Source organism: Ictidomys tridecemlineatus, chromosome 15 (assembly GCF_052094955.1).
Source record: "Ictidomys tridecemlineatus isolate mIctTri1 chromosome 15, mIctTri1.hap1, whole genome shotgun sequence".
NCBI classification, from domain to species: Eukaryota; Metazoa; Chordata; class Mammalia; order Rodentia; family Sciuridae; genus Ictidomys; species Ictidomys tridecemlineatus.
In genome coordinates this window covers 18,263,677-18,291,095 of record NC_135491.1, presented here as the reverse complement: position 1 = coordinate 18,291,095, position 27,419 = coordinate 18,263,677, and the positions used below count along the sequence as shown (strand labels likewise).

Genomic DNA, 27,419 nt, shown 5'->3' with positions numbered 1-27,419 from the left:
TCAGGAGTTGCTAGTTTTAGAGGCATGTGCCACCACGCCCAGCATCCCTGATGGCCTTGAGCCTCATGTCTATTAAGTACCCAGAATCATTGCAAATCTGTGGACAGGGTTCTTTTTACTTATTAATTACATTTGTAACATAATAGATAAAGGATTATTGAAGGTTTTTGTGGGTGGCTTTTTGAGGTACTGGGGGTTGAACCCAGGTGTGCTCTACTACTGTGCTATATCCACAAAACTTTTTTTTTTCCTTTGGTACTGAGGATTCTGGGGTGCTTACCTACTGAACCAGCCACATTCCCAGCCCTTTTTATTTTAGTCAGACAGGGTCTGACTATGTTGCTGATGGCACTTTGAACTTCAGATCTTCCTGCCTCAGTCTCCTGAGCTGCTGGGATTATAGGTGTGCATCATTGCACCTGGCCACAGCCCTTCCAATTTTCATTTTAGGATCTTCCTAAATTGTCTAGGCTGGCCTCAAATTTACAATCATTTTATCTCTGCCTCCAGAATAGCTGAAAATGGACAAGGAGGTGGGTATGTTGGTATATACCAAAAATTTTAAGTCCTTGGAAGGCTGAGGGTCTGGCTTAGTAATGGAATACCCCGTGTTCAATCTCTAGTACTGAAAAAAATAAAGAAAAATGGACAAGATACCTGATGAAGCAAGGCAGGAAAGAAGAGATATTATCAACAAATAGATGAAGAAAATGTGTAACCTCATCTAATAATCAAGGGAAGACAAAGACACCATATGATGCCATTTTGCCCAAAATGTTTGTCTTAGAAAAACAACTAAATATTGTGACAATACTGGTTTGGGCTACACTACATGAACAGGCATTGTTAAATGGAGAATAAATAACAGCTTTTTTGGAGGACAATTTAATGCATCAGAAGCCTAAAATCAGGGATATGACTTCAGCAGTTTCACAATTCCTCCACTAGGGATTTGTGCATACAGATTTGGCTGTAAAGATTGACATCATAGCTTTGTTAATAGCAAATGTTTTCTAATATGTTTAATTTTTGCTATTAAAAATTGTAGCAAAAATGGGTGAATACTTAATTATAGAGGAAATAGTTAAATCATTTAAGTAGGAAGAGACTGATGTCTACACAGAGTAAAGTAGTAATTGGGCAATGCATACAATTTATATTTAAATCATTTGGGGTGTGTAGTGGGGTAGGGGGAGCTGTTATGTGTTGCTGGGGATGAATCCAGGGCCTGCACTGGCTAGGCAAGTATTTTACCACTGAACTATGCCCCCAGTCCAAAACTGTTTATAAACTAGGGGGCAGGAGGGTACTGGTGACTGAACCCAGGACTATATCCCCAGTCCTTTTTATTCTAAATTTGAGACAAAATCTCACTAAATTGCTTAAGGCCTTGATAAGTTGCTGACTTTAAACTTGGGAGCCTCCTGCCTCAGCCTTCAGAGCAGAGTTCCTGGGATTACAGGCATGCACCACCACACCCAGTATACTTGAATTATTTATTTTTGAACCATGAGAGTGCAATGGTAGATTCTGCTAAAAGTGTTTAGAACTATTGATGTAGTAAGTGAGGGTTAGCAGTTCATTTTGTGTGTCTCCAAATCTTCCTTCTATGAGTATGCTCCTGCCAAAATTTTAATTTGATTGTTCAGGTGGTTTATTTTCCTGAAATTAATAGTAATTTTTATAGGTACATATCTTCATTTCTTTTTTTTAAAAACATTTATTTTTTTAGAAGTAGTTGAACACAATACCTTTATTTTATTTATTTTTATGTGGTGCTAAGGATTGAACCCAGGGCCTCGCATATGCTAGAAGAGTGCTCTACCGATGAGTCACAACCCCAGCCCCACATATCTTCATTTCTATCAAACAATAAATTAAAAGCTCACTTCCCTACTTTTCTATAAGATTTTGGAGTTCCTGGATTCCTAATTCAGTTTTCCAATTCATGTTCTCATTAAATGCCTGAACCCTGGTAGTGCAAGCATGTAATCCCAGGTACTTCAGAAGCTGAGGCACACAGTCAGTCAGCCTGGGTAATTTAGTGAGACCCTATCTCAAAATAAGGACTGGTTGTAGCTCAGTGACAAAATGCTTGACTAGCATGTATGAGCCCCTGGATTCAATCTACAAAAACAAAAAACAACAACAAAAAATATATTCTAATTGAAAAATATTAAACTTTGTAAGGATTCTTTTTATTTTTTAATTTTATTTATTTATTTATTTTAGCTGTTGATGGACCTTTATTTTATTCATTTATTTATATGTAGTGCTGAGGATAGAACCCTGTGCCTCACAAATGCTAGGCAAGTGCTCTACCACTGAGCCACAGCCCTAGCCTCAGGATTCTTATTTTGAGGAGGACAGATCGAACTTTCATATAGTTGGGCGAATATAGACAGCTAGTATTAAGATAGTTAGCACTTCTGGATTTTCTTCCAGAACTTCATTCCCCCTATCTCCCCCCATTGATTTCCTATGTAATTCACTACATCTCCCAGAAAAAAAAAAAAAAAAACAACTTTTTGAGTGTGATTCCTTGTAGAGACTCCCTCTGCTGGTAGGCTTTGGTAAAGATGCAAATTATAAAGGTTTTTGTTTCTTTGAAATTATAGGTTGAGATGTATATATTATCTGAAATGCTTGGGGCTAAAAGTGTTTTGGATTTCAGATATTTTTGGAGTTGGGAATGTTTGGATGTGCATATAATGGGATATTTTGAGGACAGAACCCAAATCTAAACATAAAACTCATGTGTCATATACACCTTATACGCTTAACCTAAAGGTAATTTTATACAATGTATTTAGTGTGCCTAATTTTCAGGTATAGAATTTTCAACTTGTGTTGTCATATTGGCACTCAAAAAATTTCGGATTTTTGACCATTTCAGATTTTTGGATTAGGGATGCTCAACCTGTACAAATTACGTGATTGTTGAATGCAAACAGAGTGATTAATTTACTATGTCTTTGAAAAGATAAGACTTACAAAGCAAGTCAAGAGTTGATTATATTCTCTGCTGTTAGTGTTCAGTTGCCAGATGATGTTTTTGATGTTTTCTCTCTCTCTTTCTTTTTTTTTTTTTTTTTTTTTTTGGTGCTAGTGATTGAACCCAGCAGTGCTTTACCACCAAGCTATAGTCCCAGATTTTTTTATTTTTTATTTTTATTTTGAGGAAAGGTCACACTAAATTGATTAGAGCATTACTAAAGTGCTAAAGCTGGCCTCAAACTTGTGATTCTCCTGCCTCAGCCTCCTGGGCAACTGGGATTACAGGCATGCACCACTATGTCTGGCTCAAATGATGTTTTTTCCCCAAAGAAATACTTTACTTATATTTTTAAGTTGTCATATATTTTGTTTAAGGTATCTATCCATTCTTTTTTTTTCCCAAAAAAATATTTACCGAACACCTTCTGTGTACCAGGCATTGTTCCTTTCTTTGGGATTTAATCACGAGCAAGACAGAGTTCTTGCCTCTCACAGAACCTATGTTGTAATGCTAATAAGCATAAGAAGTGAGTCCAAGCACTAGCAAGTGTATGAGGGACAAATGAGGAGAGCCAGGTTATTTGCTAGAGAATAATTGAGGTAAAGGAGGAGAGGAGACTGGTAGATGGTGAGGTTAGTCAGGAAGGGCCTCTTTGAGGATGTAGTAGGATTTGATAGGAGCTGGCCATACTGAGAGCAGGGGGGGAAGGCAGCAAAAAGGGAGACCTGGGGAGTAAACTTGCATGGTTAGAGATGGTGGTGATAAAGAGGGGGAACAGATCAACATTTGCAGGGCCTTGGGGGATATGAGGTTTTTATTTAAGTATAGGTGAAGAGTTTTAAACAAGTCTTGGTGATTTGTCCACAGATCAGGTTTGATCTCAAGGGCATATTATTGATCAGCTCTCAAGATTAATAAATTAATTAAAAATGCCAATTTGTGTTTTTTTTTCTCCCAGAAAGAAAAATTATTACCACCAGGAACTATAATGCTCCATTTTGCAATGACACCAGCATCTAGCAAATGATCTCTTAGTGGGCAAAATCAGTGACAAGCCAAATCACAATCTGAAGTCAGCTTGGGAACATAGAGCAAATGTGTCCTGATAGTTAGTGATTCCAGGCTGAGAGAATTGGATGCACTGAACTTTGGCCTGTTCCAGTGATCAAGATTATCACCCAGGAGTCTGAGGTCTGCTTGGGCACTAGCAGGGCTTGCCTTGTTGCTTACCTTTTCCTGAGCTTCTAGCTATCTACCTCTCATCCCCAGATATATTTCTTCTCAAGCCAAGTAATGTTGGGTAGTACTGCTGCCCCCTTAGGGTGGCCTTACAATTGCTTATTTCACATCTGGCTCCCAGAATGCCCAGAAACTGGCCAACAGCATCTTCTTGGTGGACTGTATTCTCTCAGAAAGACCTCTTGCCTGAACATGGTGGCACACATCTATTATCCCAGTGCTTTAGGAGGCTGAGGCAAGAGGATCAAAAGTTCAAGGCCAGCCCACAGCAACTTAGTGAGACCCTGTCTCAAAAGAAAAAAATTAAAGAGATGGGGATGTAGCTCAGTGGTTAAGCAGCCCCTGGCATGGACACCCACAAAAGGGCCCCTTAGTCAAAGTGCCCTGAGTGGTGAAAAGCAGTTTGCCATATCAAGATCTCAAGGAAAAGCAGTCCAGGCAAAGGCAGCAGCAAGAACAAAGATCCTCAGGCATGTGCAAACCCACTCAGACAGAGCTTTAGGGACAAGGTAGAGGGGCCGGGTCACACAGGGCCTTGAGAGCTATAGTGAGGGGTTTAGATTTTATTTCATTCATGATGAGATGCTGTTGGAATGTTTTAAGCAGAGTGTGATGTGATCTGATTTGACTCACTCTGGCTGCTGTGTGAAGGATGCACTTTAGAGGGGCAGGAATAGAGAAAAATAGATTAGATAGAAACTAATTCCTGAGGCAGGAGGTGGTGGTTTCCTGGAGCAGGGCAGCAATAACAGATGTAGTGAGAAGTGCCTGGATTCAAAGTACATTTTGGAAGACAAGCTCTCAGGATTTGCTGATGGGTTGGTTATAGGGTGTGAGGGAGCTAAAGATGATTTGTAGGTTTTGAAGTGGACATTTGTGTCACTTTTATACTAGAGAAGTCTGTAGGAATCAGGATAGCTTTGGAGGGAGAGGGGTGTGAGTTGTACTGATTAGGTTACCTCTCTCTGAGGAGAGAGAACAAAAAGCAGGAACATTATACCATACAGAGGTGGTAGGGGAGGAGAGGCAGGAGCAGGAGGAGTTACCAGAGGAGACCAGAAAGGAGCTTTCTGGATGGAAGAAAAATGGAGCAAGCCTGGGGCACTGAAGATAATGTTTCTGGGAGGAGAGAAACATTAGAAAATGTTGCCGAGAGATTAAGCAACATTTTGGAGACCCTGTTTTCATTAGCTTTTATCACTGTGACCAAACTATCTGACAAGAACAACTTTTTCCCAGTTTCAGAGGTCTCAGTCCATACATGGCTGACTTCATTGCTCTCTACCCAAGTGAAGCAGAACATCATGGTGGAAGGGTGTGGCAGAAGAAAGCAACTTAGGACATGTCAACTGAGAGAGAGAGACAGAGAGAGAGAGAGAGAGAGAGAGAAAAAACATAAAAACACACTCCCCCAACCAGAAACAAAATATAAACCTCAAAGACATGCCCCTAGTGACCTACTTTCTGTAACCACACCTTGCCTGCCTACAATTACCACCCAATTAATCCAGTAAGTGGGTTAATCCACTGATTAGGTTACTGCTTGCATAATTCAATCATTTCATCTCTGCACTTTTGTTGTTGTTGTTGTTTTGGAACCAGATATTGAACTTAGGGGCACTCTGCCCCTGAGCCACATCCTCAGCCCTATTTTGTATTTTATTTAGAGACAGGCTCTCTCTGAGTTGCTTAGCACCTTGCTTTTGCTGAGGCTGGCTTTGAACTTATGATCCTCCTGCCTCAGCCTCCCAAGCTGCTGGGATTACAGGCATGCACCACTGAGCCCAGCCATCTCTGAATATTTTTGCATTGAGCTTTTGAGGGATACCTCATATCTAAACCATAGCAAGATCTAAGTTGGCTTTTAAAAACCTATCTTAAAGGGCTGAGGTTGTGGCTCAGTGGTAGATCACTTGCTTGGCATGTGTGAGGCACTGGGTTAGATTCCCAGCACCATATATAAATATATGAATAAAATAAAGATCATCAACGTCTAAAAAATTTTTTTAAAAGCTATATTAATTGAGTTAGAGTATACAATTCTAATGGGAGTGGAGCAAAAGAAGAATAGGAAGTAAGGAAGAAAAGAGTGCATTTACTCGTGGGGAGTAGAAAAATGGGACAGTACCTGGGGAATGTGGGGCTGAGAGGGTGATCAGAGAGGCTGCTTTCTTTGCCTCCTAGGGAGTGCCACAGGGGAATAAGCTGATCATATAATCTTTGGGAATGCAAAAGGGCACACAGTATCCAGCACTCGTTTGGAGGGCTAAACTATGGCAAAAGCAAGTTGTGCCTTACAGTAGGACAGGAGGGAAAACAAGCATGTGGACAGATGCAGGTGAACTAGTGGAATTACCAGAAAGTGAAGGTGAGGTGGATCTCCTCTGCTAACTTGCATTTTCTTAGCTTAGTAAGAGTTGAGACAGATGAGAATGGAAGAGGTAACAGGGATGTCAGATCACTGTGGAGAGGGGAAGGGTGTGAAATAGTCATCTTAAAAAGAAGTAAGCTGGGGTTGTGGCTCAGTGGTAGAGTGCTCCCCCTAGCACGTGCAAGGCCCTGGGTTCGATCCTAAGCACCACATAAAAATAAATAAATAAAGGTATTTTTTCCCAACTACAACTAGGAAAAAAAAAGGTAAAATTAGCTGGGCACACCTGTAATCCCATCAGTTTGGGAGCCTGAGGCAGGAAGATCATGAGTTCAAAGTCAGCCTCAGCAAAAGTGAGGTTCTAAGCGACTCAGTGAGACACTGAGCAACCCAGTGAGACCCTGTCTCTAAATAAAATACAGAATAGGCCTGAGGATGTGGCTTGGAGGCAGAGTGCCCCTGAGTTCAATCCCAAGTACCACAACCCCCACCCCCAAACTAAAAGAGGAAAAATTAATTTATGGAGGTCATGTTTGTTGTTTGCCTAAAATTTGCAGTGAGTTCAAGTTACAAACTGTGAGCAAACTTTTCCTCCACTGACTTTGTCTTTGATACAAGTATCCAATTTTGTAGAAGGAAGGAGGGGCAGAAGCATTATGGAAGAGTTTGGAGAGGAGCAGATAATTGTGCCAGACCACAGAATCTCATCAGGGCAAAGAGAAAAGTTAGTATTATCCTGGGTGTTGGATAGTAAGAGGACATTAGGCCTCCTGAAGTCATCTCCTTCACCAAGTTCTTCTCTTCCTACTCAAAAGACAGTCATAGATAGCAATCCACGGAGGTCTACAAAGTCCTGTACTCACACAACACTTTTGACACTGAATGTGTGAGTTTTCTACACCAAGCAATTCTCCAGTTTTCTGCAGATACTGGTTAGCCTACATTTTAATGGTGACACTAAGTACCTGGAGTGGCACAGAGCCCATAGGTTAATGCTCAGCCCACAGGCTGTTTCCCATTTCAAACTCCAAGTGTAAGCCTATTACAAGTTGGGGTTACATTTATTGGTTTATTATAAAGGATATTACAACAGTTACAGATGAATAGCCAGATGTTCAGAGATCTATTGAGCAGTATATAGAGGAAGGGATGCAGAGCCTCCAGGCCGTATCCAACTATGTCTTCCTCCTAGCATCTGGATGTGTTCACCAACATGGAAGCTCTCCAAACATATAGTTTAGGAGTTTTTGGTGGCTTTATCATATAGGAGTGATTGATTACTAACTCAGTCCAGAGCTCTCCCTCTCCTGTCTCCCAAGATAGAGGACAGAAGTCACAACCTTCTCATCGTGACTTGATCTTTCTAGTGACCAGTCCCCACCTGAAGCTATTCAGGAGCCCACCAAAAGTGATATCATAGCCAGGCATAGTGACACACACCTGAAATCCCAGTTCATCAGGAAGCTGAGGCAGGAGGATCAGAAAGTCAATGCCATCCGGGCAGCTTATTAAGACCCTGTCTCAAAAATAAAATCAAAGCCAGGCACAGTGGTGCATACCTACAATCCCAGCAGCAACTCTGTGGGACCCTATCTCTAAATAAAATACAAAAAATGGCTGGGGATATGACTCAGTGGTTAAGTGTCCCTGAATTCAATCCCCAGTATATTTAAATAAATAAATGAATAAATAAACAAACAAATAGGCTGGGGATGTAGCTCAGAGGTAGAGTGCCCCTAGGTTCCATCTCCAGTACCTTTGGGGTCGGGAAAAGTGTCCTCACTAGAATAGAAGACATCTTGTCACCCTGGAAATTTTAAGGGATTTAGGATATCTGTGTCAGGGACCAATGTCAGAGACCAGACACCAGAATAAAAGCTGCTCCTAGCACCCCAATCAGAAAGTGACAAAAATTTTAGGAGTTCTCTGCCAGAAACTGGAGGTGGAGACCAAATATAGGCAGATGGTCTCCAACTTATTTGTTCAACTTAAGAATTTTTTCAACTTTATGATGGTGTGAAAGTGTACCCATACAACCATTCTATTTTGTTTTTCACTTTCAGCACAGTATTCAGTAAATGACATGGATAGTTACTATTTTATTTTAAAACAGGCTTGTGGTAGATGTTTTTGTTTGGTTGGAAGCTAATGTAAATTCTCAACATATTTAAGATACACTAGACTAAGCCATTCTATAATGTTCTTTATATTAAATTGTATTAAATGTATATTGCATATTTGACCTACAATGTTTTCATCTCAAAATGAGTTTATCGGGATGTAACCCCATCATAAGTCAAGGAGCATCGTTATTTCTTATTATATCACAAGATCCCAGGTGCTATTGATTCTTCCCCCTTGTGCAGAGCAGTAAGTTCCAATGTAAGCCTAGTTGTTCTCTCATTATTCTTATAATTATTGATTTTTCACTGGATGCCAAGAGGGCATAAAAGATGTAGCCTTTTCCTTGAGGCTTTCTTAAAACACCTTTGCAAAAAAGTGCAGCTAAGACTAATGCAGCCTGATTTATGCCTAGGTGCCTGAAAGAAGACCCTGCTACTATGTCTCTGCTGCAGAGAAGCCTCGATCCTGAGAAGACCCTGGGTCTGGTGGATGTGCTTTACACAGCTGTGTTGGACATAAACCGCTGGAGGGCTGGGAGGTTGGTGTCTGCAGCAGTCGCTTGAATTGGCTGTGCAAGTGGTTTGTGTTGGGTCCATACCCACTGACAGTGTGACTATGTACAGTTTCATGTGTGTTCATGTCACTGATAGTATGTGGGTAAATAAGGCAAGAAAGAGAACTTTTGGGTAATATTTATCTTGGAATAAGTTCAAACCTCTATATTGGACTGGGGATGTAGCTCAGTAGCAGAGCATTTGCCTAGTAAGTGCAAGGCCCTGAGTTCAATCTCTAATACTCAAAAAGTTGTAGAAAAGTTGCAAGAATTGCTCTTTGCCTTTTACCCAGAGTATCCAATTTGTTAACACTTTGCCTTTATTATTTGTTTTATCATGAGAGTAAATCCATCAAGATAACCTTTAACCCAACTCATATTCTCCTTGTGAACTAAGAGCAGAGAAATGTTAAGAAAATTTACTTATAATCTTCACACAATTTACTTATATCTGAAGGCAGCTGACAGCTGGAAGATTATCTTTTTTGTGAATTGTTAGTTTTAGAAGAGGTAGATATCTTAAACATTTAGCCACGTCTCCTCTCTGTTAACTCATGAGTACCCAGAGGGTCTGAACAGTGAAATGATTTCTCCAGGATCACACCCGCTATCACCTGCCTCAGCTCCCACCCCATGCCCTTTCTAACTGTAGTGTTCCCTTTTAGTACAGGAAAAAATGTTCAAAAATCTTTGGAAGCAGCATCTATCCATTTGATAATAGCAATCATAGTATCCCCCAAGTCCTCTCCTCCACCCCCTGATATGTAGGATTATGCATTGTCCTTCTGCTGAATCTCATTCTCAGTCTCCATCCTGCAGGCACAGAGTTATCCCTTTGTTCTTATATCCCTACCTCTCTCATGCTTTGCTGTCCAGTGCTACAGTTAAAGAGTTTCATTCAAATTCCTGAGCCAGAATTCAATGTTACTCATTTTCACATTCCTGTGTTAGAACACCATAGAATATATATACTCAAACCCTTGGGTGTTCACTTTTTTTAGATCTGTAAAATAATGAACCTGATACCAGAGAGGTCTTTTTTGTTCTCAAAATTTTTTTTATTTTGGCAATGCTGGATATCAAATCCAGGGCCTCACTTATGCTTAGGAACCAGTTTTTCTTAAATGCAAAAAGGTCCATTTAGGACTAGAGTTGTAGCTCAGTGGTAGAGGGCTTGCCCAGCATATGCAAGTCCCCAGTTCTGCCAAAAAAAAGAGAGGTCCATTTCATCCATCTCATTAACCAATTTGTATATTTGTCTCAACCCCTATCCCCTACCCCCATTTAAATAGGGAACAAGCTTTACCCTGCATACAGATACAACTTCAAAGGGAGATTTGTGATTTTGGGAACCAGGCTGACCTGCCTTCTGGAAATGGAAACAAGTCTTCAGGTGGCCTGCAGAAGACATTCTCCAAACTGACATCCAGGTTCACCAAGAAAGTTTCATGTACCAGCTCTAGTGGCAGCACAAATTATTCCATCCCAAGTACCCCTTCCAAAAATGTCTTCATAGCTGGGTGTTCGGAAGAGAAGGCCAAAATGCCTGGTAACATTGACACACGGTTACAAAGCATTTTGAACATTGGTAATTTTCCTAGGACTACAGACCCTTCACAGTCAGCTCAGAATTCCAGTAATCCAATGGCCAATGGTTTTCTCCTAGAGAGGCGTGAGAACTTCCTGCCTGGGGATGATGGCAAGGATGACAAGGGTATGAACTTGCCAACTGATCAGGAAATGCAGGAGGTGATAGACTTTCTCTCAGGCTTTAACATGGGCCAGTCGCATCAGGGTTCCCCATTGGTGACAAGGCGTAATTCTGCTGCAACAGCCATGGTGACTGAGCAGAAGGCAGGAGCCATGCATCCACAGCAGCCATCATTGCCGGCGCCCCCTTCATCACGGCCACCACAGGCTGGGGCACACGCAAGTCTGACATCCCAGCCAGGTTTGGCATCTCAGCAGCAGTCCCCAAAGCAACAACAACCCCAGGTCCAGTACTACCAACACCTGCTTCAACCCATTGGACCACAGCAGCCCCCACCCCAGCCTCGGGCACCTGGGAAATGGGTACATAGCTCATCCCAGCAGCCAGCACAGCCTGTTGGAGCAAATCTGTCTCCTCTTGGTCAGTGGCCTGGCATATCTGATCTCAGTTCTGATTTGTACAGCTTGGGCCTAGTGAGCAGCTACATGGATAATGTGATGTCAGAGGTTTTGGGACAAAAACCACAGGGACCTAGAAATAACACCTGGCCAAACCGTGACCAAAATGATGGAGTCTTTGGAATGTTGGGAGAGATTCTGCCTTTTGATCCTGCAGGTATGTGAGGCTTCCTTACTTCTCACCTCATTTAAACATAAAATGTGATCTCTTGAGAACTTCTCTGGGCCTGTCTGCTACAGCCTTACATATGAAAGTGAAATAACTTAATCCCCCTTTAAGACCCTTTATCATTGTCTGGAGGCAAGTACAGAGCAGATCCTGCAAGAGTGGAAAGCAGTAATGAGGAAGAGGCTGAGAAGGAAAGTGCAACTATTTTTTACATTATAGAGGACAGAACTGAGGTTAAGAGAAGTTACGTGAGGGGCTGGGGTTGTGGCCCAGCGGTAGAGCACTTGCCTAGCCTGTGTAAGGAACTGGGTTCAATTCTCAGCAATACATAAAATAAATAAACAACAAACAAATATATATATTGTATCCATCTATAACTAAAAAGAGAGAGAAATTGCTTGAATGGCTCATAGTCCCATATTTCAAGTGGCTCCAATCTGACTTGAAAGTCAATGCAGACAGCTCTTTGTGGTGCACTGTTTTCCTGACTATACAACATATTCTCATGCTTCTTTTTACCCAACTCTAGTGCCTGTTTAAGGTGGTAGAGGGCTGGGAATGTAGCTCAGTGGTAGAGCACTTGCTGAACATGCATCAAGCCCTGGGTTCCATCCCTAGGATCACCAGGGGGGAAAAAATATTTTAAGGTAGTAGAACACTTTCCTGCTTTATAGAATACAGTTTCTGGTGTAGACAGTGTGAGAATGCCACCAGAGTCATCTAAAAATTTTTGAGAAAGAACTTAAATACAAAACTAAAATAAACCAGGAAGAGGAATTAAGTTTAAAATCAAATTCGGATATGGGGATATAGCTTAGTTGGTAGAGTGCTTGCCTCACATGAATCATATTTCATTTGTGATGCATAGATACTTTCCTTCATATCTTTTTTTTTCTCCCAGGTGCTAGGGATTGAACCCAGACCCTTGAATACGCTAGACAAGCACCTTACTCTGAGCCCTCTTGTATCTTTTTGTTTATCACTTCTCCAAATGCTTTCTGTGTCTCCCTCTCCCCCGCACACACCCACACTTACACTGCCCTGCACATCCTTATTTAGCTCCATCTGGTATGTTTCTACCCGATTCTTATTGCATCCTGAAATATCTTATTACTTCCCACTCATATCATCTTCAAACTGAATGAGCAAGTCTGTTATCTAATATCCAGGAAAATACTGGATCGTAGTTTGGCTCAAGTGGGAATGGCATATAATCTCTATCTGTCTGACCCTGGCACTTTGATAACTTTTGGCTATTTAGTTGACCAAAGTCATCATCTGATTTTCTAAATTATTAGGTACTCTAGGTACGTAGCACCAGGACATTGGAAATGTTAAAAGTAACTAGTATTTGTCTTAAAAGGATAAATTAAACCTTTTTTCTGTCTTCCTTTCGCATTCAGCCTGCCTCACCTAGGCATAACCCTTCCTTACAGTCCCCTGCACAAACTGTATCCCAACTCCAGACCTGTATGCTAAAAGTCCCACCTTACTTTGCAGTTTGATATCCATAGTCTACAACTATCTGGGGCATGATGAGCCTCACCACTTTTCATGTGACCAGCACATTCTCAAAAGTTGGGGATGAAACAAGATGCCAGTTAAGATGCCTTAAATCCTGTTTGTTCCTTATCTCAACACAGTGGGCTCAGACCCAGAGTTTGCACGCTATGTGGCAGGAGTGAGCCAGGCAATGCAGCAGAAGCGGCAAGCCCAGCATGGTCGTCGTCCTGGCAACCCACGGGGCAACTGGCCACCCATGGATGATGCCCATCGGACCTGGCCTTTTCCAGAATTCTTTACAGAAGGGTGAGTACTGGGTACAGCCAGGAAGTTGAGTTTGAGATCTGGGTGTCCCAGATTGTTTCTGTGAGAAGGGAGACTCATTGGCCTTTGTGCATTCATATTAGGCAATTGAAATCCAACCTCCATATGAGAATGATATAAAGAAGTCTTAGGGAATCAGAGTTTTGTGACTGACTATAAAATGCCAGCTGGTATGATGTGTCCCTGTAAACACACTATTAGCATAAGTGTATGGTTTACCACAGACTCTTCCACTCAAGAGAAGAATTTCATATGATAACATTTATAAAGTGTTTATATGTTTAACATGGTCTTCTCTCTTCTTTTTTTTTTTTTTTTTTTGGTACTGAGAATTGAACACGGGTCACTAAGCCACATCCCGAGTCCTATTTTGTATTTTATTTAGAGACAGGGTTTCACTAGGTTGCTTAGTGTCTTACTGAGTTACTTCCCACTTCACTTTTTGCTGATACTGGCTTTGAACTTAAGATTCTTGAGTCTTGGCTTCCTGAGTCACTGGAATTACAGGCATGCACCACTGCACCCAGCAACATGGTCTTTATACTCATTTCAACATAAAGCCCATGTTAAATGAGCATGGCTGTAAAACCCGTGTAAGTTATTAAGTACTATCATTATAACCTACAAAAAACAAAGGCATGGGTCTGGGGATATAGCTCATTTGGTTCAGTGTTTGCCTTGCACGCACAAGGCCCTGTGTTCAATCCCCAGCTACACACACAGACACACACACACAAAAAGGCAGGGCTGGGGTTGTGGCTCAGTGGGAGAGTGCTTACCTAGCATGTTAAGTCAGGGCTGGGGACACAGCTCAGTGATAGAGCACCAGGCCTAGTGCAAGGTCCTAAACACAATCCCAAGCTCTCCCCACCAAAAAAAAAAAAAAAACCTAGCAAATGTATGGTATATGATTCAGATTTTTAAGGGGATTATTGATTTATATAAAAAAACACATGGGGAAGCTATGGTTGTGGCTCAGCGGTAGAGTGTTTGCATGGCAAGTGTGAGGCCCTGGGTTCAATCTTCAGCACCACATAAAAATAAACAAAATAAAGGTATTGTGTCCAACTACAACTAAAAATTTTTTTTAAAAATGGGGGGCTGGGGTTGTGGCTCAGCAGTAGAGTGCTCGCCTAGCACATTTGAGGTCCTGGGTTCAATCCTCAGTACCACATAAAAATAAATAACTGTAACTAAAAAAGTATTTTAAAAATTTTAGGAAAAAAATGGGAATTTTTCACATCTCATATTGCTTACCTGGTTAATATGAATGGGAAAAGAGCATCTCAACTTTTTATTTCTCTAAATTTCATACACAAACCATAGGCTTCTGGGAAGAATAAAAGGAAGTGATAAAAAAATAAAACATGTATAACTTAATACACACATACACACACAAAACAAACAACAACAACAAAAACAAAAAGCATTTAAGGGAGAGAAAGAAAACTAAGTTTTTTGATCGGAGAGATAAGAGAGCACTGTTTGGTTGAGATGAGTACAGGTTAAGGACTGCTCATTTAGGGCCTGAGTGGAGGGAGGCAGTTAAACTCAGAGCTGTCCATCTAGTGTCCAATCTGACTGTCAGAGGCCAGGGACCAGCTTTTCTCTTTGGCTTTCAGGGACGGCCTGCACAGCGGCTGGTCGGGTGCTCAGGGAGACTCAGCCAGCTCCAGTGATGAGACATCTTCAGCCAATGGGGACAGCTTGTTCTCCATGTTTTCAGGACCTGACCTCGTTGCTGCTGTCAAGCAGAGAAGGTATGAAGAGATTTCTAAATCAAGGAGTGGAGAGAAGGGCATATGAGTGTGACCCACAGTTCATTCCTCTAGAAAATTCAGGAAGCCCGTTATTAACTGCCAGCCTGCTGTATGAGAAAGGTAGAAGGGCTTTTCCAGCACCATCTCTTGTAAGGCCTCTAAAGAGTACCTTCAGAGCCAGGTACAACGGCAAGTTTGAGGCCAGCCTGGGCAATTTAGTGATATCCTATTTCAAAATTTGTTTATAAAAATATTTTTTAAAGGGATAGGGTTGCAGTTCAGTGGTAGAGTGCTTGCCTAGCAGGTAGGAAGCCCTTGTTTAGATCCCTAGAACTGAAAAAAAAAAAAAAAGAGGAGTTACTTTTGTTCTTTTGGTACTGGGGATTGAACCCAAGGCACGTAACTACTGTGCCGCATCCTAGCCCTTTTTTGTATTTTATTTAAAGACAGGGTCTCCTCACCAAGTTGCTTAGAACCTTGCTAAGTTGCTGAGGCAGCTTTGAACTCGCGATCTTCCTGCCTCAGTTTCCTAAGCTGCTAGGATTACAGGCTTGAGCCACTGTGCTTGGCTATTCATTGTTAGTTTCTTTCGGTAGCAGCTGTAGCATATTAGGTGATATGATAGCAAAAAAAAAAAAAAAAGCCCTCTTCCTCATGGAAATAATTATATTCTCATTAGGAAAGGCAGATTCTAAAAAATGTCAGGTTAGTTTAGGTATTATGAAGAAAAATAAAGCAAGTGATGAGGATAGAACATAGGGAACAGGTGAATTTTCTGTTTTCAGAAGGGCAACTAGGGAGACATCGGATGAGCAGAGAGCAGAGGGCTTACCAAAGTGAGGGAGCAACTGGTGGGGCATTGGCAGTGAGGTGTATATGAAAGCAGAATCAGGATGATAGAAAGTTCCGGGCCTGAGCTGCTATGTAGAGGGAGTACTGTGAACTGGGGTGGGAGAAATGCTGGAAGAGTGGGTTTGAGCCCAGGCTGGAGTTTAAGATTCTGTTCTAGACCTGTGGCTGATCAAACATCTAAAAAGTTACCTCTGTCACCAGCTCTGCAGACTCTGCTTGCCTGCAGGAGCACCAGCTCTGATCCTGATACATCCTGTCTTTTTCATTCAGTGTTGTTAAAACTAATGAATTTTGTTTTTAAGTTCCATACACCCCCCAGTGCATGGTAATTTATTGAAAAAATTAACAAAAAGTCAGAGCTGGTGGACTCAGAGCAGCTGAAGAAAGCCAGTGCCCATCTTTATGCCTTCCCTACCCAGTGCTGAGCTCTTTCTGCCCCTGAATTCAATGGACCCAAGCCCTTCTCACCTGGAACCAGGGCCTGGAGACCAGAGCTGTGCAGCTGGGATGACCCCTAGAATTAAGCTGGATAGAAAGCCAGGCAATCACTGCTCTAGGCTCTTGGTTCTTTCAGGAAACACAGCAGTGGAGAGCAGGAGACCAGCATGCTACCCTCACCGCCTCTCCTAACTACAGTGGAGGACATGAACCAGGTATTATGGGCTGGCTTATGATTAAGGCCATGGGCAAGAATCCACAGCTTCTGTTTTAAGGCCTCAAAGTCACAGTCTTCTTTGTGGTGAATCTCTTTTTCTCATGAGTTTATCTAAATAGTTAGCCATCTCAGCTGACTCAGAGCCACATATAGAAGAAGCTCTAGGGATATGATATCCATTACTTGCCACATGTGGCCGTTTATATTTAAATTAATTATAAATTAAGAACTGGGGGTGTAGCTCAATGGTAGAGTGCTAGATAACCTAGCATGCATGAGACCCCTGAGTTTAAACCCCAGCACTGCAAAAATAAATAAATAAATAAATAATTCGGTTCCACAGATGTACTAGCCATATATGATGGCAAGTGGCTACTATTATTGGATGGTGCAGGCATAGAGCATTGCTATCATTGTAAGAAGTTCCATTTGACAAGGCTGTGGGGTGGGCTAGGGCTTTCACCCTGCTCCTCGGTGTAAAGAAGAACCAGAGATCTGGGAAGGTGGGAAAAGGTGGTGAACCACCAAAAGTGCCACTAAGAACCCTCTTCTGTCCCTCAGGATAACAAAACCAAAACGTGGCCTCCCAAAGCACCCTGGCAACACCCTTCCCCACTGCCCAGCACACTGCCCAGCCCAAGTGCACCACTCTATGCAGTCGCCAGTCCCGGCAACCAGTGGAACGACACCATGCAGATGCTGCAATCTCCTGTGTGGGCTGCAACCAGCGACTGCAGTGCTGCCTCCTTCTCTTATGTGCAGACCCCACCCCAACCCCCACCCCCACCAGCACACAAGGCAGCACCCAAGGGCTTTAAGGCCTTCCCTGGGAAGGCTGAACGCAGGCCAGCCTACTTGCCTCAGTACTGACCCAGGGCCTTTCTTCCTGCCCACCCAGAGCTGTTGGGGTCAGTATTCCCACCCCAGGGCTGACTAGCTCATACCAGCCCCTCAGAGGACCAGTGCACCCCATCCCAGGAGGTTTCTTTGGGAACAGGGGTGATTGGCAGCTCCAAGCCTGGTTTCTGAAGACAGCAGACCCCTGGAGAGCCAGCTGGAGATAGATCACACTCAGGGGGTTGCTGGATAATCCGCATGCTTAATAAGCACCTGGAGTGATTATGATGCAGGTGGCCAGAGGCCACACTTTGAGAAACATAGTTCTGAGGTTATTAATCCTGCTATATGTTAGGAAGACATCGGGTCTGAAGGCCAAGAGCAAAACTGACCATTCTTATGAAACCCTCTTATTCCTCCTTAACACATTGAGTGGTGACCACACCCATCACTGATTTCATAGCTATTTTCATGTAGATTTTTAGCTAAAACATCTCCTGTCTAAAGTGCATTGAACATATTAAGATAACAGATATACCGGCTGGAGGTTTGCTCAACACTAATCTTTATTTAAGCACAAAAACAGGAAAACAGAATATTTATGATCAGAAGCAATCACCTGGGTTTTCTGTGGGTGAGCTGCCCCTTTTACCCAGAAACATCCAGGAATACAGATAGCCTTTGCCAGATTTACAAAAGCAGGATTATATAGCTGATGTCAGAAGTATATTCCTGACAGTGCATGAGGACGAGCCAGCAGGCTGCTGGTGTGTGCAAAGTAAGGCTTCACCTGCTGTCCTCAGATCCTTCCACACATGGCTGGAGGCATGAAGGGTCCTCAAAGTGGGGCAGTGTGGTCAAAGGGCTGCACAGAGACACCTGCACTAGAAACTGCAGTAACATTTGTGCGCTGGTTCAAAAGACAAACCAGTTAAGATGTAGATAAGAATTAAAGTCTTTTCTTTTAAAAAAGAAAATCCACCTCATTTTCGGTTAACATGTGCCATTAAAAAGATAACATCCTGTGGAATTAGGATATTTTCCAGCCAGAATGGATCCAGAAGAATTGAATGGTGCTTAAATTGAGAAATAATAATAAATATATCTATATAGAATAGACATATCCCACTGTAAATTAATTGAGGTTGCAGAAAGTTCTTTATATAAAACTTATTTAAATTTTTCATATTTCATCTTTGAAAAAGTCTAATTGAGAAAAATCCATGATATTTTCTGGTATGAAAGTTTGACAGTATTAATATTTTTTTTATATTTTCTTAAGTCATTAAACCATTTTAATATATGTTAACTACTAATAAATGGTTTATTCTTTCTAACTCCATATAAGCTTTTCCAGCAAAGATTGTAATAACACATTTATGTTCTCATTTTTCTACAGATATAAGTAAATTTCTATTTAAAAATACCAAAAATAAAAATAAATATCTGTGTACACACACACCACACACCCACACCCACTTACACACATACACATACACATTTTAGAGGACCCTTAGGGTGTCTGAGCCCAGTCACCTGAATTTTTAGTACTGTGTTGTCAGGCTGTTTCCAGGCCTTGGGTGTTGTCTTTTGTGCTGTGTGGGGATGCCATTGCTGCCTGTACTTAATGATCCTTTCACCATGGGTTCTGAATATTCACCTCACCATGTTTACAGATAACTATTTTGTACATAGAGTTTTTCAGGCACATGCTTTGCATCAATCCTGCGTGGCTCTCGTCTGTGTTAACTGTCACAGTGTGCACACTAATCTGTTGGAAGTTCTTTGTGACTGTTTTACTTGTAAGATAGTTTTCTATTTCCTTCAGTAATGTGTCCACAGTGCCCTGTATTTCGAGTTCTATTATACTAAAGTACTCTTATTTTAATAGTGCCTCCCCAAAGACCTCACCCTGGACAGAGGTCAATTCTCAATGCCCCAGCGCAGGTGACATTGTTAAACTGTCACTTTCCAATTTTTTTCTTCTTTCCTATTATGAAAGATATTTTGTAATTGCATCTCCATGGGCTGTGACTGTGTGAAGCTGTTTGTGTAGTTTCCATGTAGGTGCTGTGTGCCCAGCACCACTTTGCTCTGAACACTGGTAATTCCAGGTGCTGCGCTCGGCAGAGGGGTCTTGCCAAAGCGCACGCGTGTGTGTGTGTTTTGTGTGTGTGTGTGTGTGTCTGTGAGAGAGAGAGAGAGAGAGAGAGAGCGCATGCATATGTGCATGTGCGTGCATATGTGCGTGCATGTGTCCTTTGCATGGCCGGGCGTGGCTGCCTTGCTCCGGCATCAGCAGGACATTGTGTGAATAGTTACAATGCTTCCAAACTGGAACTCTACATTTTGTATCTTACTTTTAAAAGCTCCTATAAGTAAAGTAACTATTGGCTTTATTAAAAATATACATTTAATAGTATTCTGAATCTTTATTTAAAAATGAACTGCAACAGACATCATGTTAGATGCATTGCTTGACTCATGCTGCCCACATTTGGTTTTTAGGTCAGTCTCTTCTCAGATTCTGAGACTTTTTCAAGGGGGAAGACCACTTAGAGATTCAGGATGAATTGGCATGGGTGAGCAGGAAAAACAACCAACCTCTTGTTGGCTTCCCTAAGGCCATAGATGGTTTAGGCCTCTCAGGTGAGCAGGAAAAACAACCAACCTCTTGTTGGCTTCCCTAAGGCCATAGATGGTTTAGGCCTCTCAGGTGCATCCAATATAGGGGTAAAGGAGACTGTCTTTTGGAAGGATGCAGATGCTCTCAGGGTTGGGGTCTGCTAACACCCACATCCCACCAAGTGTGGGTGATAGTACTTTCTCAGCTAGTCTTTCCAAGGATGAAGACTTATTCCACCCCTCCGCCCCACTCCAGGAACCCCATCTGTGCCAAGAGACCTTGCCTCACAGGGTTAAAAAAGGACCTGTTTCATTGGATGGTGCTGTCCTGCCAAGCAGAAGGAAGACTGTATGATGATGAGAACCATGAATGGATGGAGGGTTATAGGGGAATTTCAATTCAGTTTTACTTGGAGAAAGCAGCACTTCATTGAATTATTTTCATGAATTTAGGAAAATTGAGTAATGTTGTATTAATATATAACCACCAAGGGTAAATACCACTGTGAGATGCCCTGAAATTGAACATAGGGACCAAGTACCAGAGCCTTCCAAATTTACTTCAAGACAAGGTTGCTTAGCAACATCCATGTTTCATGAGTGTAATGAAGAATACACTGAATTCTTACTAAAATGCTAGCAGGGGGCTGAGGTTGTGGCTCAGTGGTGGAGCACTTGTCTACCATGTGCAGGGCCCTGGGTTTGATCCTCAGCACCACATAAAAATAGAAAAAATAAAGGTATTGTGTCCCATACAACAAAATATAAATACACACACATACACACACACACTCTAGCAGGGCCAGGCACAATAGTGCATGCCTATAATCCCAGTGACTCAGAAGGCTGGGGCAGAAGGATTGTTAAGTTGGAGGCCAACCTTGGCAACTTGGTGAGACTATCTCAAAAAAAGTTTAAAAAGTGGGGGGGGGGGGCGTGCAGTGGTTACAGCTGGGTATAGCTCAGTGGCAAAGCATCCCTGAGTTCAATCCCTAGTACCAAAAGGAAAAAAAAAAAGAAAATGCTAGCATGGTCTTGAGGGCTCAGTGGTAGAATGCATGCTTAGCATAGTCAAGGCCCCGAGTTCAATCCCCAGGTCAGAAAATAAGTAATAAAAAGCTAACAAGGAAATTTTAAAAAATATTTTATTCAAATGTTTTCCTATTGTACATAAGCATCTAGTGCTGTTCACAAAAGTGATGAAAATATAAGAGGAGTCCTATTACCTATGTGCCAGACAGGTAGGGATGGAAGTAGAAGAAAAGTTATATCTGAGCTCTTAGAGGGTTCTTGGAGGCCTTGGCCCATCTGAGAAATGAAGGCAAACATACAGGTAGTTGAGGTACTAATGAGGCTTATGACACTCCTTTTCTGCCTGGGGAGATCCAATGAGGCAGAGGCAGGAGGATACTATGTTCAAGGCCAGCCTCAGCAACTTAAAAAAGAAAAAAAAAAAAAAAATATATATATATATATATATATATATATATATATATATATATATATGAACTGGGGATATAGCTCAGTGGTAAAGCACCCCTGAGTTCAATCCTCAGTATCCCCCCATAAAACAAATTGGCCACCTGGGAAGCTCCTGCCACGTGCCAACCATAGGCTGTGAGAGGATTTGCTCTCTATCCTGCTAAGCCACTGTTGTGAGAAGCCTCCTGATGCCAATGGTCAGCTCCTCGACTGTAGGTGGACAACATAACTAGCTGCCTCTCAACTATATCTACCCAGGAGTCCAAGGAATCTCTGGGGACAGGCACCTGGAGGTCAAAAAGATAGGCTGGCTATGTGTCAGAAGAGGGGACTGAATATGACTTGTGAGCTGCGGTTGTAGTTCAGTGGTAGAGTGCTTGCCTAGCACGTGTGAGGCACTGGGATCCATCCTTAGCACCACATAAAAATAAATGAAGATATTGTGTCCATCTACATTAGCAGGAAACTAGATCCTTATCTGCAAGTAAGAGGTTATGGTAGCAAAGGAGAGAAAACACACAAAGTAGAACAAAGGAATAGCAATATTAATATTCCTTTATCAATTTCTAGTATGGCCAGCCAGGTTTACTCTCTTAAGAGCTAATATATATTTCCTGCTAATATATATATATATATATTTTTTTTTTTAATGTGATATGGGCCTAAGTGATGGGTTAAGACTTTTTTCAAGAGTGTCTGCTCAATTCCTAGGGACTGGTCCTTGGTAGAAGCCAGGACTGCAAAGAAAATGTAGCTCCTGCACTTGAAACTCAAAATCTTTTTAGGGGAGACAACCCCATCTTTCCCATTCTTGTTAAAAAAGAGAACTACCACCCGTGCACTCAGGTGCTCAGGCCAAAAAGAAAAACATTCTTGATTCCTCCTTCCCTTACTCTCAGCAAGTCCTATACGTGTATCTTAAAGCACACTTACCAACCAGGTCCACCCGTCCCCTCCCTCTTCCTCTACAGCCTCCACGCTTTCCTGTGCACACATCCTTCCTTCCTCCCCAGGACTGCCTGTAGTTCTGAACAGGGTAAGGCTCCATCAGTTTTCTCAGACCACTGCCAATCTTCCAGCGAGGCTTTTACCCCTACTCATAGCACTTAGCGCTGTCCTGGCATTAGTGTGTTTGCATTTGTTCCTTCCACTAGAAAGTCTGGTACACGTCCACATCACCAGGGTACGGGATAGTGCCTGGGACCACCGCCAAACCCAGAAATTAGCTAATTCTAATAAAAAGGGGTGTGAAGTACACTGCGTGGTCATCAGAAATGCGAGGAGGGACTAACGCTGGAAGCTGAGAATCGGATTATGAAGGCCGATCTAATAAGTTTAGTATTTTCTATTCTCATGGACATCACACCTATATACGGTGGGGAAATGTTTTTGAAAGCCTTTGCACCGGGTTCCTAGAGAAAACCTGAGGACAACGCTGCGGAAAGAGAAAACCCCGTGGCCAGCGTTACAGAGGGGGCGTTATCCCACTCCCGTGTACATACGCACATCCGCCCATAACCGGAGCATGCGCACACGCGCGCACTACATCCATCCCAGACGTGCGGAGAGAAACGTTCGTCAGTTCACTTGCCTTTCTAGGCTCCCTACTCTGTGCGGGCACATGCGCACACGAGCTCGCCCCGCCCATCCCGGACGTGCCATCCCACACGGAGACGCGAGCGCGCCCCTCCTCCAGCAGTCCCTGTGCGTGAGCGCGTCTTCCTGCGCGTCGGTTGGCGCTCGCCTCCCCTGTGGAGAGTGTGCCAGTCTTTGGGAGCCCGCACCCGGCCCTCGCGGCACACCGTGACTCAGCATCTTCGGTGGTGTGCCTCTTCCAAGTCCGTCTGCGTGGATGCGGCGCGCCCTGCTTCCGGCCTCCCGCCCCAGAACTAACCCTTTTCTTGAATCTGCCCCTTCGCCCAAGTCCCCTGCCCCGGACTTTTGCCTTCGCACCCTTGACCACCTGGCCTCCTGGGCCTGCTAGAGCCCTGTCCAGCTAGCTACCCTGAATTAAGGCCTGACTTATCCAAGTGCCCTCGTCTCGGTTTCCCCATCTTTAGGACCATGCTCTTGTTGGGTCCCAACATAGGCTGTAGTAAAAAACTCAATGGGAGTCACCTGCTTCTCCTGGTCTGCTTTATCAGGAGTTAACAGTCCCTGCCCTTTTTAACTAGCCTTAGGATCAGATTCCCTCCTCAGCCTCAGCCGTTCCACTTGCAGGTGGCAGATCATCTTGTAGAAGGCCCTTAAGGGTGACCAGCACTGGAATGGGATTTCTTTTTTTTTGGGGGGGGGGGGGAATTATTCATCTTAGTACCAGGTCTGGGTCACTTTTCCCCTCCCAAGATCCGGGCACTTTTGAACTCTGTACTCTGTGGTTTGCAGCACTTGGCACAACATAAGGTTTTGGTGATGCGAGCAGAAAACAGGATTTGACAAGTTTTAGAATATAAAATTACCTTAAACTGATGTTTTTCCAAACTACACATTCCACTCCCCAAGATTCAGAGATGCCACCCCCAGACGTAGATGACTGATCACCACCCTGTGTGTACTCCCCGTCTTTCCTAGGGAAGTCGCCCCAGTGCCCTACATTAATAATCCAAGAGGACAAATGTTGATAAAATCTTTCTACCAGATCTTTCTACCTCTCTGCATTTGCCCAGACTGCTGTCTTAGCTTCTGAGTTGCCATTTTGGTCCATTTCCACGTGTAAATTCTACTCTGGGCTGGGGATGTGGCTCAGGCGGTAGCGCGCTCGCCTGGCATGAGTGCGGCCCGGGTTCGATCCTCAGCACCACATACCAACAAAGATGTTGTGTCTGCCGAGAACTAAAAAATAAATATTAAAAATTAAAAAAAAAATAAAAATAAAAAAAATAAATTCTACTCTGCTATTTAGTGTTAATATTATAGAGTTTAAGTTGATATTAGAATTGGGATGAGAGAGAGACAGGGGATCCCTGATTCCCTACTTTTCTTAAATTTTTTTTCCTAAGATGGCAGGAAAAAAAGCCAGGAATTTGTGAAAAGGACAGGGTTGATATAAAATCTCCATTAACTCATTCTCAGCCATTTTTTATTCTCTATTTTGAGTCAGGATCTCTCTTAATTACTAAGGCTGTCCTCCTGCCTCAGCCTTCCAATTCGATAGGATTATAGGTATGCCCCACTTGTGCCCTGCTCAAATTTCTTAACCTCTTTTTTAAATATATATATATATATATTTTAGGTGTACTTGGACACAATACCTTTATTTATTTTTATGTGGTGCTGAGGATCGAACCCAGGGCCTCACACATGCTAGATGAGTGCACTGACGCTGAGCCACAACCCCAGCCCCTTGACCTGTCTCTTCAATGTGGAGGTCAATATGATATCCATCATAGGGCTGCCACAACAATTATATGGGAGAGTATCTAGCAAAGAGCTCTTCAGAGAGTAAACCTGGCTGGCCATACTAGAAATTGATAAAGGAATATTAATATTGATATTCCTTTGTTCTACTTTGTGTGTTTTCTCTCCTTTGCTACCATAACCTCTTACTTGCAAATAAGGATCTAATTTCCTGCTAATATAGAAAACCCATTAAATTTAAAATTTCAAAGTTGAATATTAAAATTTTATGCTGGGGACTGGAGTTATGGCTCAGAGGAAGAGCACTTGCCTAGCATGTGAGGCACTGGGTTCGATCCTCAGCACCACATAAAAAAATAAATGTGTTGCATCCATCTACAATTAAAATATTTAAAAAAAATATTGTGCTGGAGGGGAAGAATTAAAAAATATTGTAGGAAAATCTGGAGTAATTCAAACTGCTGGGAATAACAGGCCAACTGCTGGTGGCATACGTTATAGAATGTCAAAAAGAAGTTGAAAATCTAAGGCATACAGTAGAGGAAAGGAACCATGGGGAGGTAGGAAGGGAGGGAAAGGGGAAAATACTGGGGAACAGAATTAGAAAAATTGTATTGTTATATAGTATTATGTACAAACATGTAGCAATCTCACCAGTATATACCATTATAATACACAAAAAATAAGGGGGAAAAAAGGTGACACCTTGGAACCAGCAACCATTAGAAACCTTACCTACTGCCTCTTATCTCAATACTTAAAGCTATTCTTATATGTTTGGGAGGACAAAAGGCACTGGAGAAGGTAGTGTGGCATAGGTACATTAATACCCCAAAACACATTTGGAAACTTGGAGTGAAATGTCATGTGGATAGGGCTTATCCCTGGAAAGTCCTATGACCACTCATTTCTTCAATTTCTTCAATTTTCAGCCTTTACTATTTTGCTTTTTTTTTTTTATCTTTAGGGCCTCAAATCATTCTGGGCAGGGAGAGAGAAGCCATTTGTGAAGCAATTGCATGGAGTTGGGAGGTAGGCCAGAGGAAAGCCTAGGCCTGGAGCTGTAGCAATTTGGGACATTCCTTAGTGGGCTGGCCTTTCTGGGAAACCAGATAGAGAAGCTTAATTTAAGAGTACCAGTTCTTAGCTGGGCATGTTGGCGCACACCTATAATCCTAGCAACTTGGGAGGCTGAGGCACGAGGATTGAGAATTCAAAACCAGCCTCAGCGATTTAGTGAGGCCCTAAGTAACTTAGTGAGACCCTGTCTCCAAATATTTTAAAAGGCTAGGGATGTGTTTCAGTGGTTAAGTGCTCCTGGGTTCATTCCCTGATACCAAAAAATAAGAGTGCCAGTTTTAGTTAGGCACATGCCTATAATCCCAGTGACCTGGGAGGCTGAGGCAGGATGATTGCAAGTTCAAGGTCAGCCTTGGAAATTTAGTGAGACCCTGTCTAAAAATGAAAAGGTCTGGAGATGTAGCTTAATGGTAAAGCACCCCTAGGCTCAATCATCAGTACTGGAAAAAAAAAAAAAAGTGCCAGTTCTTGCACTTCTTTGACTATATGCACTCCTCCTTTACAGGTTTGTGATTTCAGTGGCTATCAATTCACTATGACTCCAAGTTTCTCCTCCAGCCCAGACCTTCTCTGTCCTATGCTCCAGATGTGGACACTCGACTCAATACCTCCACTTAGATGTCTAACAGTTTTAAAAACTTAGCATGTTTTTTTTTAGTGTGTGTGTGTGTGTGTGTGTGTGTGTGTGTATATATATATATATATATATATATATACCTTGATTTTATTTGTTTGTTTTTATATGGTGCTTGGGGATCAAGCCCTGTGCCTCACACATGCTGCGCAAGCACTATATCACTGGGCCACAACTGGGGCCCCTAGATCATGTTATTTCTCCTCAAAGTTGCACCTCTCCTAGTCTTCCTCATTGGACATCTTCCTCATTCGAATCATTGATGTCAATTCCAATTTTCCAGGAACTCAGGTCAAAACCTGGATGTCATCTTAACCATTCTTTCACCAGGAAGTTGTGAATTCTTCATTTAGGCCATCATGCCCAACTTCTATACCCTTGACCAAAGCGGCCTTCCTCCCTGGCCTGCATTATTACACTAGCCTCTTATCTGTATCCTATTCTTGCGGCTTGTGAGTATGATCCTTAGTAAAACATGGCAGTTGATATCCCTCCTCTGCTTAGAATCCTTCAATGACCTCCAATCTCTCTCAGAACAAAAACCATAGCCCTTCAATGACTTGGAGGGTTCTTTTGTGATCTTGTTTCCTTCCTGTACCTCTTTGACTTCATCTTTTATCACTTTCCTAGTTCACTCTACTCCAGCTGTAGTTGCCCTCTCTTTCTGGAATATCTAAACATGCTTGT

At 42.4% G+C, this 27,419-nt stretch overlaps 1 protein-coding gene across 1 annotated transcript in view; it reads left to right on the top strand.

Moving 5' to 3' along the window:
* Positions 1 to 19,976, top strand: part of Garre1 (granule associated Rac and RHOG effector 1) — an 87,517-nt gene extending 67,541 nt beyond the window's left edge. Inside the window, exons 10-15 of the mRNA XM_040280024.2 lie at positions 9,145 to 9,270; positions 10,578 to 11,611; positions 13,267 to 13,432; positions 15,073 to 15,210; positions 16,637 to 16,715; positions 17,279 to 19,976. Of these exons, the coding sequence (XP_040135958.1) occupies positions 9,145 to 9,270; positions 10,578 to 11,611; positions 13,267 to 13,432; positions 15,073 to 15,210; positions 16,637 to 16,715; positions 17,279 to 17,587 (1,852 nt within the window). The 3' untranslated portion in view covers positions 17,588 to 19,976. The remainder of the gene's footprint in view (positions 1 to 9,144; positions 9,271 to 10,577; positions 11,612 to 13,266; positions 13,433 to 15,072; positions 15,211 to 16,636; positions 16,716 to 17,278) is intronic.
* Positions 19,977 to 27,419: the final 7,443 nt, after the last annotated feature.